The sequence below is a fragment of the Lineus longissimus genome, chromosome 8 (genome assembly GCF_910592395.1).
Source record: "Lineus longissimus chromosome 8, tnLinLong1.2, whole genome shotgun sequence".
In the NCBI taxonomy this organism is placed as follows: Eukaryota; Metazoa; Nemertea; class Pilidiophora; order Heteronemertea; family Lineidae; genus Lineus; species Lineus longissimus.
In genome coordinates, this window is record NC_088315.1 from 11,279,443 (window position 1) to 11,291,592 (window position 12,150).

Consider the following 12,150-nt stretch of genomic DNA (forward strand, 5'->3'; position numbering starts at 1 on the left):
GTCAGGAAAGTCATTTTTACAAACCTGTTGTGTTCTCATGAATCTCTGAGAGGCAGCAAGGATGTTTGTGATGACACGATTCAGTTCAGGTCCGTTCGGTATTTGCCCGTTCTGAAACATAGAAGTCATGTAATGCTGGTTTGATAACGAATAAATATGGCCTCTACGACTCCAAAATAAAAATATACCCGAGCAATTATTTTGTTTCAATTCACGCAAAATTAACCCATAGTGTGAGCCACATGTCCTTAACCAATTACAGAAAAAATCTAGATCCAGCTAGGCTCTTTAAATCTAAGCATCCTGGGATTTTTCATCGAGACATGCGAAAAGACATGCATTGCCAACCATAGGATGCACACGACACGAAACGTTCTCATTTCCACGTGCCAAAACCAACGCATTTGATTGCACAAAATTGGCTTGAAGAATCATTAAAATCATTACTAGAAATTACCCTTGCTCTGCAGGGAATCTTAAGCAAAATAGAGTTTGGATGGCCGTAGAGTAAAAGATTATGTTGTGCTGCACGTAGTGTTCCTTGAATCTACTTTTAATACTTGTGGCTGCCAGACGTGCGGGATATTAAGGCTCAACCGAGATTTTAATAACAAACAGAGCTAGAGAAGCAGTGTATTTCAATGATTATAATTTGGCCGGTTAATTTCACAATTTACCGCATCTTCAAAAGAACAATATATTCTGATTATTATTGACTAATGTGATTAGATATATTTAACTAAACCATCTTCTGCCTGAAATCTGTGAAACTCTCAACCAGTGCGAAAGTGATCTCCATAACATGGTCTGATTTCAATATGAAACTGTGAGCCGTTGAATTTGGTCTGGAAGACATGACGGTTGGATATGCAGTAGCTGATATTGTAAATCTTACATGAACTTGGAAAATGATAAAGAGATTTCATTACAATTTACATGGTAGGGGTAATTTTCTAGGGGTAAGGTACATGTAATATGGGTCCTTAGATTGCGTGTTAAGTCATACGCGGGAGATTTGAATAAGAAGCACAGAAAAGCGTGATCCATAAGCTTTGTACAGTTATCAATTGTGGAACATCTTGAAAGCATACATTTGTACATTCATCAAATTTTGAGTGTACGCATATTTTTTTAGTCAAATTTAAAAACACATGACATCCTATATCTATTCTCTTATAAGTTCAAATAATAATTTGGGGCTGCAGGCTATTAGATCCATTTCGGGCAACAGAATCAACTACATCTACAACATATGCAGTAGAAATAAAATGGGAATTAGATTACCATACTACATAACAGAATGTACAGACATTGTACAAATGGGATCTGAATAGCAATTATATGATAATGATAACACTCACGGTCATGTATCTTTGTACCATTTGTTTGATGTACATCCTCTCCACCTCATCGCTGAGTTGTCCAAAGTCCCAGACTAGAGGCAACATGCTCTGTGGGAGTGGTTGAACACGGTACACCAGGTGTCTCATTGGCACACGCCCTGAAATCAAAAACATTGATAAGTTGGTTTATACTTTGCACTGACTTTGCACTGACATCAACATCTTTAAATCAAATATAAAGACTCTGCTCTTTAAAAGAGCCTTCTGTAAAGCGCCTTGAGCGGGACTAGTGCCTGGATACGTGCGCTATAACAAGTTGCATTATTATTATATCAATTTTCTAGGGGTAAGGTATATGTAATCGGTAGATGTCGTCCTGGGTACCCCTAAAAGGTACCCAGGACGATCCTGGGTACCTTTTAGGACACTAAAAGTTACCCAGTTTGAAATTCGCGCACTTTTGAAACCTGCCAACGAGGTTCTTGAAAACGGTACTGTCAAAACCCACATAGTCAAAATGCGAGTTTCTGCCGATGATTTACACAGGTCTCAAGCAGGTCAGGATGGCATGGCTCTTCATCATCACCATCACCATCATCATCACCATCATCATCATCATCATCATCATCATCATCATCATCATCATCATCATCATCATCATATTGCCGTATTAAATCCATTTCACTCCGTTTATGTGCAAAAAATACGATTTCAACAGATCAATAGATCATCCTTCTTGATGAACTGAGCTGATTTCGTGCACTGCAAAACGCTAAAGTACCGTTTTCAAGAACCTCGTCGGCAGGTTTCAAAAGTGCGCGAATTTCAAACTGGGTAACTTTTAGTGTCCTAAAAGGTACCCAGGATCGTCCTGAGTAACTTTTAGGGGTACCCAGGTTTGGTCCTGGGTACCCAGGACGTCATCTACCGATTCGGCCTAAGATTGCGTGTCAAGTCATTTTATTGCTAATGTTAGTTGTGATATTATAGTTTATGTCAAATTACAGTACCTATTTATGTCAATCTGCCAAGTTGGTCTCAAACTGTTTTCCTCGGACTCCATATTCATCCAATATTTTTTTGTTTATGAAGTTGATTCACAACAACTGCATGTCATGATGATACCATAAAGTGTTCAATCATCTTGAACAAATTGTTGAAATTAAATGATTTATTTGAACCTTGAAGTTGATTCAAATAGTTTGGAGATGAAGATCCGCTGAGTTTTCATATATTTATGTAAAACCATTTTTGTAGTCCTTTAATGACAAAGAACATTTTCACGTTGTCTTCCACTTGACCAAACGGTCTAAAGGGTTTAAGTCTGACGCTTGGTTGAATCAATCACATGTGCGTGGTTTCCTCTAAATATATTTTCTAACTTGTTCAGGGAGCATGGAAATGCTATACAAGAGGCAGATTGAAAATGAATGAATATCACTCACCTAGCTTGTCAGCAGTTTTATCTGCTTTGACATTGTATCCAAGTCCAGCCTGTTCAAGGTTCTGTATCATTTCCTTGGTGTGCCTGCAAAAGGGCAATGGTTCAGGTAAACAGGTATGAGAGGTTGCCATTGGTCTGTGCTGGAGAGCTGAAAAGTCTCACCGACCGAGATGGTACACATTTCCACTTTCTCCCTGAGGAAATCCTTCTCGGCTCATACCAGTTGACAGCATGAGGTCTATTGATACAGGTAGATAATATCATCCTGGCATTGCCAGCAAAGCAGGTCGCAAGGTCTCTCACTTTTAGACCAAAGGAAGATTACGTAACATTGCTATAGCATGCTTCTTTGAGCAATCAATGTAATCAGGACAATGAACAAAACTCAGCAGGGTGAATTTCTCATTGCTAAAAGTTTCTCTAGCATCGATTTGCCATATAGTGTCCCATAATTTGGCATACACATTGAAATTGCCCTGATTGAACTTCAAACCTTTCTGTTAATCTTACTCAATCATCGACATCTGATCAACATTATCATGGTGATACCACCATAATTTGATTTTCAAAACAAGCCAATTGGGTATTATTTTTTGGCGAGGACTTACTTTCTGTAAGGATTACAAGCAGCCACAAATTTCAATCCAGCGTTGGTGCTGATCTGCTCGCCGTTAATACTGTTGTCACACATAATCTCCTTGATGAGACCAATGGCTTCAGTAGTGTTGGCTTCATCGAAGAACAGGATGGTGTACATCTTGGGGTTGTTCTCCCTGTTCTTAACTGCTAGTTTCTCCGCTTCCTGAACTTTCTTGATTATGTCCAAATGAGTTGTTCCACCATGGATCTGAAGTTTGCAAACTGTCTTCTTTAAAAGGATAAACAATCATTGGCTGCACTTGACTACATAGCATTTTTATCCACTTCACTGGCCCCCTATTGCGGGTTTATGTTTAATGGCTAGCCATTCGAAATGGGTTGGCGCCCTCGTTCTCTGCCCAGGATCAAGTAACCAGTGAATGGTCAATGCTAAATGGACCCCTGTTACCTTCGAACAACAATAACTTCAAATCAATATGTCACAACATATCGGAGTTAATCCTAACCAATAACAAGCGTTTTAGAAAAAATGGGCCGAAAGACTACTCTGAACTCTTATATATCGCTTTACCTTCATAAGCACAAGGTTCTTGATATCTTCATTCAGTGGTACCTGCAGATCACACATGAACTTGATGAGCCGCGTCTTTCCACACCCTGTCTCACCCATCACTACAACTGGGATACCACACCTAGGCACATAGAAAATTTTACTTAACATTATTTTATCTTATATTCAGCTCCATAGAACTTTGAAATCAATGATCTAACTTCAGAACACCTCGATCACAATTATGTAAAACAATCCACCCCCAAAGAGAAGAGAAAACAAGGCCAGTTTTCACAATGTTGCTGATAATTGTCTTTTTAAAACCAGCTGGCTACTAGCACTCTTCACTACCAAAAAAAGCATGATGTATGTTATTATGCATACCTAAACCGCATGTAAATTGCCAACATCTTTTTCACGTTGTCAGTTGTAAGTTCGTAGGTTTGGTCAGGATCGTTCCAGTTGGCATCGTTCATATCATCCAAACCCATCACATTACGCAGCCGTTTAATTTTGTCAATTCTGAAAGTAAGTGGTCCACCAATAAATTCCATGATCAAAACCAACCTTGAGATCAGCATTTAAAAAAATAGCATCGCAAAGCGAGCATAACCCCTCAGCTCACACACGCTGGAGGTGACATGATGGTGAAGTTAGCTTAGTGGACTACGCGCATCACTCATGAGATAGGTGAATGTAGTTTGTGTGAAAACAGGACCTTTTTGGCTGTCGAGCAAAACTGCAACTGTACATAATGGCATGATAAGTCCATTAGACCATCATCAAATTCGAGCATCAATAGTTATGGAGGCACGCTATGTTATATAACCTCTGTCAAAAAGATATCAAAGAAAAAAACTTGGGTTTTACATGTATGTGATGAAGTCTCACGAGCAGTGTCCACAGTAAAAATGTCATGGTTTTAGCAGGCAGCATTCATTAGATATAGCAAAAAGTAATTGTTCACATAATGCACCCTCATGGGGCCGAAAATCATCTAAACTGCCAAAAGGCACAATGGCACCGTAAGAACTTTGAACCATCCAAAGATGAAATGCCTAGCATTAAGGTTAAGGAGATCCGGAAACGAGTTTTTCAATGGACAGACGGACAGACCCTCAGATGGACAGACGGTGCCCTCCTAGACAATTATACCACTCTAGCCGTAATGGGCTGAGGGGTAACTAACCTTTATGGGCTGTGGGGTAATGATTCCCCAGTCCAGCAATGCCTTCAATCATTGACCCACAAAGGAAGATAATACGTGAGTTTGAATATCAGTTTCAGGCACGAAAGGTTTTCGGAAACAATATTTGTAGAATCTACAACTGCATAGATGTCTGCAATGTACCACAATAGGGAACTTTCGCAAATCCCTCAAAACAACTATACTCAAACGCTTCTCTCATTGTTTGACCGCCTGATAATGCAGTCGTACAATCGAATAGGCCTCACGTTGACGTTCCGAGGGATTGGCAAAAAATCCCTTATAAAAGATGACTGGGAGCTCCAATCAAAGGTTCAGTGAGTTTAGATTTAAGAAACAAGTGGCCCAAGGGTTTGGCACTCAGCTGAAATACATGGGTACAATGAACACAAAATGGAAAGTACATTGATGGTACTGGTCTCTTTCAACCTCGATTTTGTTAACATATTCATATGCCAAAATATAACGCATGCATACCAAATGAAAAAAGACCCTTGGACAGATTATGACAAAATGTGCCACTTATTAGTGAAATATAAGAGCTTGAGCCCTATGACCTTGAAAAGTACGAATTGATGGATGGAAGGACAAACACCTCTCGAACTTTAATGGAGAATCCATACCACAGAGGTCAACAATATACCAAAGTAAAAGGTGACAGTTGACTTCAACAGTGTAATAAAATCAAGTCAATGCAATGAAAAGTACATAACTGCAGTTGTAGTTGCTGAACCTACCTCCTAAGTGTGTCGAAGTTCTCAGTGAGTTTAACGCCATTTCCTACCAGGGCATCAAAAAGTTGTCGTGACATGATATTTGTATTCAGTATCTGTCTCGTCTGATTATCGATCAGATTACCGGTCCTTCTGTCGATGTTGAAGCCAAGAAATGTGAACGTTTGACCATCAGGGTTAAAGAAGATGTATGGATGTGGGCTGCAAAAATAGAGACTATTAAGATGCTTTTTCTTGATATCAACAAATATATATACTGCACTTCAAAAGTATCTTTCAGAAAGCAATTCTTGTTAATATAAATGAAAATTGATGTCTACTTGTTGTTTAAAAGTGGTTCTGATAAACTTTAACATTCTGTAGCACCAACCTTGACTCCCATCTCCTACGTAGAGCTAGCAGACCATCATCATTCTCAACCTCTCCATCTTTATCTTCATCCTCTCCTACCTACAGTGATAAAGAAATTCTTTCAAGTTAAATTCAAGTTTTTGGGATCACAAGGTCTCTCATTTAACTAAATGAAATGGTCCAGGGACCATGTGCTCACCTGTGTCAAAGGGAAGGCTATGGAATCAGTGATTCTGACATTGGGAAAGCTGTATATATCATTTTATGGTCAGACCAGCAATGGTCAATGATCCTGTATGGTCCACATGATGTGCATTTGTAAATACAAGGTCTAATTTGGTGTGGTAATCAGTTGTTTCTTCAGTGACAGACGACCTTGACCTTGTGACCTTGAAAAGTAGGTTGAAAAAAATGCAGAGGATATATGATGCAACACTGCAAGAAGTACCTACCATATTTTTTTCTTCAAATCTTTCACTTTCAGACCAGTAATAAGAGAGAAACCCCATATTTTCATTTATATACAATACAATAGATCATTTTTAGGGCGCTTCTCAGAACGGAAAAAGCTGTTAAAAGCGCCACCTGGATTTATGATTAAAATTTCCCAAAGAGCCAAGTCTTTAGCTGGCCTCTGAATGACACATAGTCCTCAGCTGATCTCAGAGAGCCGGGCAGGCCATTCCACAGCCTTGCAGCGCAGACAGAGAAACTCCTGTCCCCATAATTGCTTCTGGTGCGTCGCACTGCAAGACTGCATCCTGATGATGTAGCACGCGTAGTGCGGGAATGAACAAATGGACTGACCAGCTCCCTGAGATAGATAGGTGAACTGTTCCCAAAGACGGCCTTATGCGCCATGCAGATGATCTTAAACTGCGATCGCAGGTGCACTGGAAGCCAGTGTAACCGCTTCAATACTGGAGTCACATGGTGGCGTTTCCGTGTCTTTGTTATTAACCTGGCCGCAGAGTTTTGCACTTTTTGCAATGGGGCAATAGTCTTCTTGGGAAGACCGTGGATGAGACCATTATTATAGTCAAGGCGGGAGATCACAAGCGCTTGGACAAGTCGCTGTGTACTGGCGGTGTCGAGGTACTTTCTAATTCGGCCAATATTGTGCAAATTAGAGAATGCGCTTTGACAAATCTTTCTCACATGGACGTTCATGTCCATGTGTTGGTCGAACCAAGCACCCAGGTCTCGCACAGCATCACAGCGGCTTATAACGGTCCCGTCAACATTAAGTTGAGTCACTGACGGACTTCTACGAGAAGAAGTTATTGCCAAAAACTCTGTCTTTGAGCCATTGCAGCATAGATCGTTCACAAGAAGCCACAGCCCCACACTCCGAATGCAACATTCCACTCGTGCAACAGTTAAACTTCCAAGTCCTAGATTACCATATGGAAAAATACCAAGTAGCTGATTTATGACCTTCGGCCCTCTGGTGGCCAAACCTTGAATCATGTGAGACCGCAATTTGGCCTCTGAGTAGCGATCACCCAGGGGTACATGTGTACCAAGTTAGAGTTCAATAGCTTCAGCGGTTACAAAACGTGCCACTGTTGTCTAACAGCAGTGCCCTGGACGACCTTGACCTCATGACCTTGAAAAGTAGGTAAAAAAACCCGCAAAGGATATATGATGTAACACTGCAAGAAGTACCTATCATATTTTTTTTCAGATTTTTCAGACCAGTATCAGGCAAGTAATCGCATATTTTCACTTTTAACATTTTGTCTCCTATTGGCGGAACTGTGAATTGTATTACGCCAAGATTCAATCTCTGAGTAGGGGTCACCCAGGGGTATATTTGTACCAAGTTTAAGATCTCTGGCTAAAGTGGTTACGAAACGTGCCACCACTGACTAACGGCGTTGCTGCCGACTAACTTTGACCTCTGTGACCTTCAAAAGTAGGTCAAATCAAAAACCCGGATGGTATGTGATGTCCCATTGGTAGAAGTACCTACCATATTTTTTTCAAATTTTTCGGACCGGTAATAAGGGAGAAAACACAATTTTTCCATTTTTGACCTCTGGCCGCCTGGTGGCAAAACCGTGTATCATATGAGGCTGCGATTCAGTCTCTGAGTAGTGGTCACCTAGGGGTACATGTGTACCAAGTTAGAGTTCAAAAGCTTGAGTGGTTACAAAATGTGCCACCCATGTCTAACGACGACGACGACGACAGACGACGACGGACACTGCGTGATGGTAAAGGCTCACAGGTGAGCCAAAAATGAGTGACTCCAGGGCCTGATAAGTGGTAATGCAAAGACAAGAAATTTGAGTGCAAACGCACGAGAGTTCCCGCATATCAGCACCGGTTCTTGTCAAGATGAAAACAGGAACGATTACCTTTGTGCTTGAAAGATACCCAACTCCCAGATGGAAAAAGCCTTAGTACAAACTTGAAGGAAACGTGCACATCAAATTGGCTGCAGGAAACTGCAATCATCAATTCCTAGTTGACTGCGCTGGAATACTATACTCACATTTACACCAGTCCTGCAGAAAATGTTATCCTTACCTGCGGTCGAAGTAACTGTGGTGTTTCTTCTGACACCATCAATGATCGTGTGGCAAAGTCCTGAATGATACATAGAAGAAGCGTACACATTCATAGTCGTGAAATCAATTCAATATTATCCTGAGCAAGTAAAAGATTTGTACACGGTTTTTTTTAGATCCACGGAACACAATCATCTTCCTCTGATGTTCAATATTTGACACCGCCTCCATTGCCTGCCAGTTCTAATGCACTGTTTGTGGTGAGCAATCCCATTTTTTATCACTCTAGGGCAAAATCATTTGTCGTGGCAGTGGCAGGAGTTTACTCTAGCTACCTACCTTTGACATCTGAACCATGAACTTCACCACAAAGACTGTGAACCCAGGTAGAAACTCCTGGGCAGAATCTGAGCAGAAAGCAGAGCGCTCTGCATCAGCTAGCTGAGTGTTGAGGAAGGAGGCAAAGTTGTGCAACTCAGACCAGGAAGGATCACCATTCTCCACACCACAGTAACTAGATAAGAAAGGAGATTGGTCAAATATTTCTCTCATTGAACATTCACACCAGTTTATCAATTTAAGGTCCACCTTCTTTGTAGAGTATTGTGCCAATTATGTTTAACTACCACTCGACATTATTGATAAACGGCAAAACATCAAAAAGGCTCTGTCGTGCGTGTTCGTTGTATTTTCTTGTGGTTCAGGATGCAAGATATAAACATTGCTGTAGTATAGTCCTCCTGCGCGCAAATCGCTGAAACATAATGGCTTTGGTGAAATAGATTGATGTGCAGTACGTATTTGAACAAAAGGACATTTTCAAAGTTCACGTTATAACATGTTTCGATTCCCAATATTTTCTAGACATTGTAAAAAGGCCTTTTTGGTGGTAGTCCATGGCAATTATCAAATATTTTTATATGTGACGTACAGAATCAAAAATGTTTGTAAACTTTGCAATTCTTAGAGCCTGGAATTAGTTTCTTCGGATTTACCACCAGGGATTCTACAGAAACACAGAAAGTCCTGGCTCTTTCACAGCATGCATAAAAACAATATAAAATCTAGTCAGGATGTTGTTCAGGATGGGACTAGCACAGCATTGCTTGGAGAATACCTAGGTACTGGTAGTGTCTGTCAGAAAGGGCAAATAATGCGAAGGAGAGCAACTGAAAAATAAATGAATATGTGACTAAATAGCGCTAAATCCAACTGGTCGCTTAAGGTGCGTCACATCAATACCCCCAGCTGTTGCAATTGGCCTATGCTCTCATGAATCAATCTGAATCAACAGTATTACTAACCAATAACAGGTCCGAGCAGCAACTAATCATGAGTACTGCTCGGCAATGTGCAAGGCCTTTGCTATTATATGTAGCAATTGCAATGAAAGTGAAAACTTGTTGTACATCCGCCTGTAGAATCCCACACAAATTACAAGAAGAACAATATACTTACCTCAAGAGCAACTCCAACCATAAATACAAACGACTTGACTGCGTTTCAGCGGAAGTGAGCGTCTTGAGGTGATTGAACGGTCTTCTGAACTCCTGGTGTTTGCATATATCTTCATATATCAGGGGAACGTTGACCAAGAAACCTGAAAGATTCAAGAATGACCTGGAAAACACCTGATATCATGTTGGCCATTTAAAAGGTACGCACTTCATCTCCTTAAAGAAGCAATTGATAATATGAACTGACTTATGTTGCCATAGATAATGAAATCCAACCACCCAATCATTTACTTCATTCAAGGCATCAACAATAAACTGAGCATGAATAATTTATGCCCTTCCTGGAAGGCTATGTTTTCAAATATCTCAAACTGTATTGACCTACAAAGCAATTTGCTTATGGTGAAGAGAATGACTTTCATTGAATTGGTAATGGTCTACATTTTACATGTACTGGAACTGTATATATCACCTTCAGCAACAGCAACAGTGCAACAAAAACTTCAGATTGAAACACTGATATACACAAGAAAATATTAGCAGCATTTGAAGACCATGATCCTGAACCATAATATGTAGTGCATTAATCATAGTGACATGGGCAGGGTTCGCACAGCAAAAAGACTTTAATGTATAACTCTGAATATCTCCCATTGTTATATAATAGTATTACACACCCCAAAGCCTCAAAAAACATAAACTGTCAGTCCCGTCAAGAAACTTGGTTACAATCTCGCAGAGTGTGGCATTCATGTGACAAACCCATCATTTCTGTCCAAGATTAATGTAATGAATACGAACAGCAATTTATCAAAGCCTCCTGGTTGCTCCCTGAAACCCCTGACTGATTTCTGTGGAGACCGGGGTAATAATTTGATATCCCAAAGCACTTTGAGTGAGAACACTAGTGTCACGGAATTGTGCTATAGAGTAGACTCATTATTATTATGATTAATATTATTATTAATTGCTTCCACCTGGACTTTAAAACACTTTGTTTTGGTGATTCAAGTTTGTCTGGTTAAAAAACCTGCATCAAAATAGCTTAAGAGTACGATGCTTGAAGGGTCATTGTGCATGTCACTATGTGTGTGTAAGGAGGTGCGCATGTTTACAAAATTGAATGAAACGGCCAGGGGTCATTGTGCTCACCGTATAGATATTTTGTGGTTAGGAATTCGACCTGGTTAAGAAACATGCTGCATGTATAGTAATTGCAGTTCAAACCAAAGTCGGTATACTTGCTTGGATCACCTACCATTAAAAAATCACCATAAATAATTCACTAATAAGCGAGATATTGCACTTTTTCCCTTTTTAGTTTCGGCCTCCTGGTGGCAAAGTCGAGAATCAGATCGGATCAAAATTCAGTGGCAGAGGTAACATGATATAGGGAGTCATGTGCACCAAAGTTTATAGCTTTAGCGGTTAAGAAACATGCCATAGTTACACTCAAACCGCCAATTTTCACCATTTGACCTCTGCGACCTTGAAAATTAGGTCAAATCAAAAACGCATAGGATATGTGACGTATCCTTGCTAGGAGAACCTACCATAAAAATATCATTGAAAGCAAGTCACTAATAAGCAAGATATTGAACTTTTTACATTTTTTTAGTTTTGGCCCCCTAGTGGCCAAGTCGAGAATCAGATCAGACCAAAATTTAGTGTTAGCTGTTATATGAATAAGGAGTCATGTGTACCAAATTTCAAGTTCATAGCTTTAGCGGTTAAGAAACATGCCACTGTTTTTGAAACAGGATACCGAAGACGACGACGACAACGACGACGACGGACACAGCAGTGTTGTATAGACTCCCCTACGATGAACCAAAAAGGAGTAAACTGGCTAACGTTTGGAAGGTCCTACGGTAGAATGTTCGCTTTTGATCTCGGAGGTTTTGAGAGTCGTGGCTTCTAGAACCCTAAACCATGATATGTCAGTAAA

The 12,150-nt window shown here is 40.2% G+C and overlaps 1 protein-coding gene across 4 annotated transcripts in view; it reads right to left on the reverse strand.

Annotated features, from left to right (window-relative positions):
• LOC135492916 (E3 ubiquitin-protein ligase RNF213-like) overlaps nt 1-12,150 on the reverse strand; it is a 201,034-nt gene that overhangs the window by 61,701 nt on the left and 127,183 nt on the right. For all 4 annotated transcript variants that reach the window (XM_064779643.1, XM_064779642.1, XM_064779645.1 and 1 more), the window contains 11 exons: nt 10,204-10,345; nt 9,085-9,259; nt 8,765-8,824; nt 6,249-6,328; nt 5,882-6,079; nt 4,322-4,459; nt 3,959-4,079; nt 3,396-3,634; nt 2,789-2,871; nt 1,362-1,501; nt 25-111 (listed from right to left, as the gene is read on the reverse strand). In XM_064779643.1, coding sequence (XP_064635713.1) covers nt 25-111; nt 1,362-1,501; nt 2,789-2,871; nt 3,396-3,634; nt 3,959-4,079; nt 4,322-4,459; nt 5,882-6,079; nt 6,249-6,328; nt 8,765-8,824; nt 9,085-9,259; nt 10,204-10,345 — 1,463 coding nt within the window. The remainder of the gene's footprint in view (nt 1-24; nt 112-1,361; nt 1,502-2,788; nt 2,872-3,395; nt 3,635-3,958; nt 4,080-4,321; nt 4,460-5,881; nt 6,080-6,248; nt 6,329-8,764; nt 8,825-9,084; nt 9,260-10,203; nt 10,346-12,150) is intronic.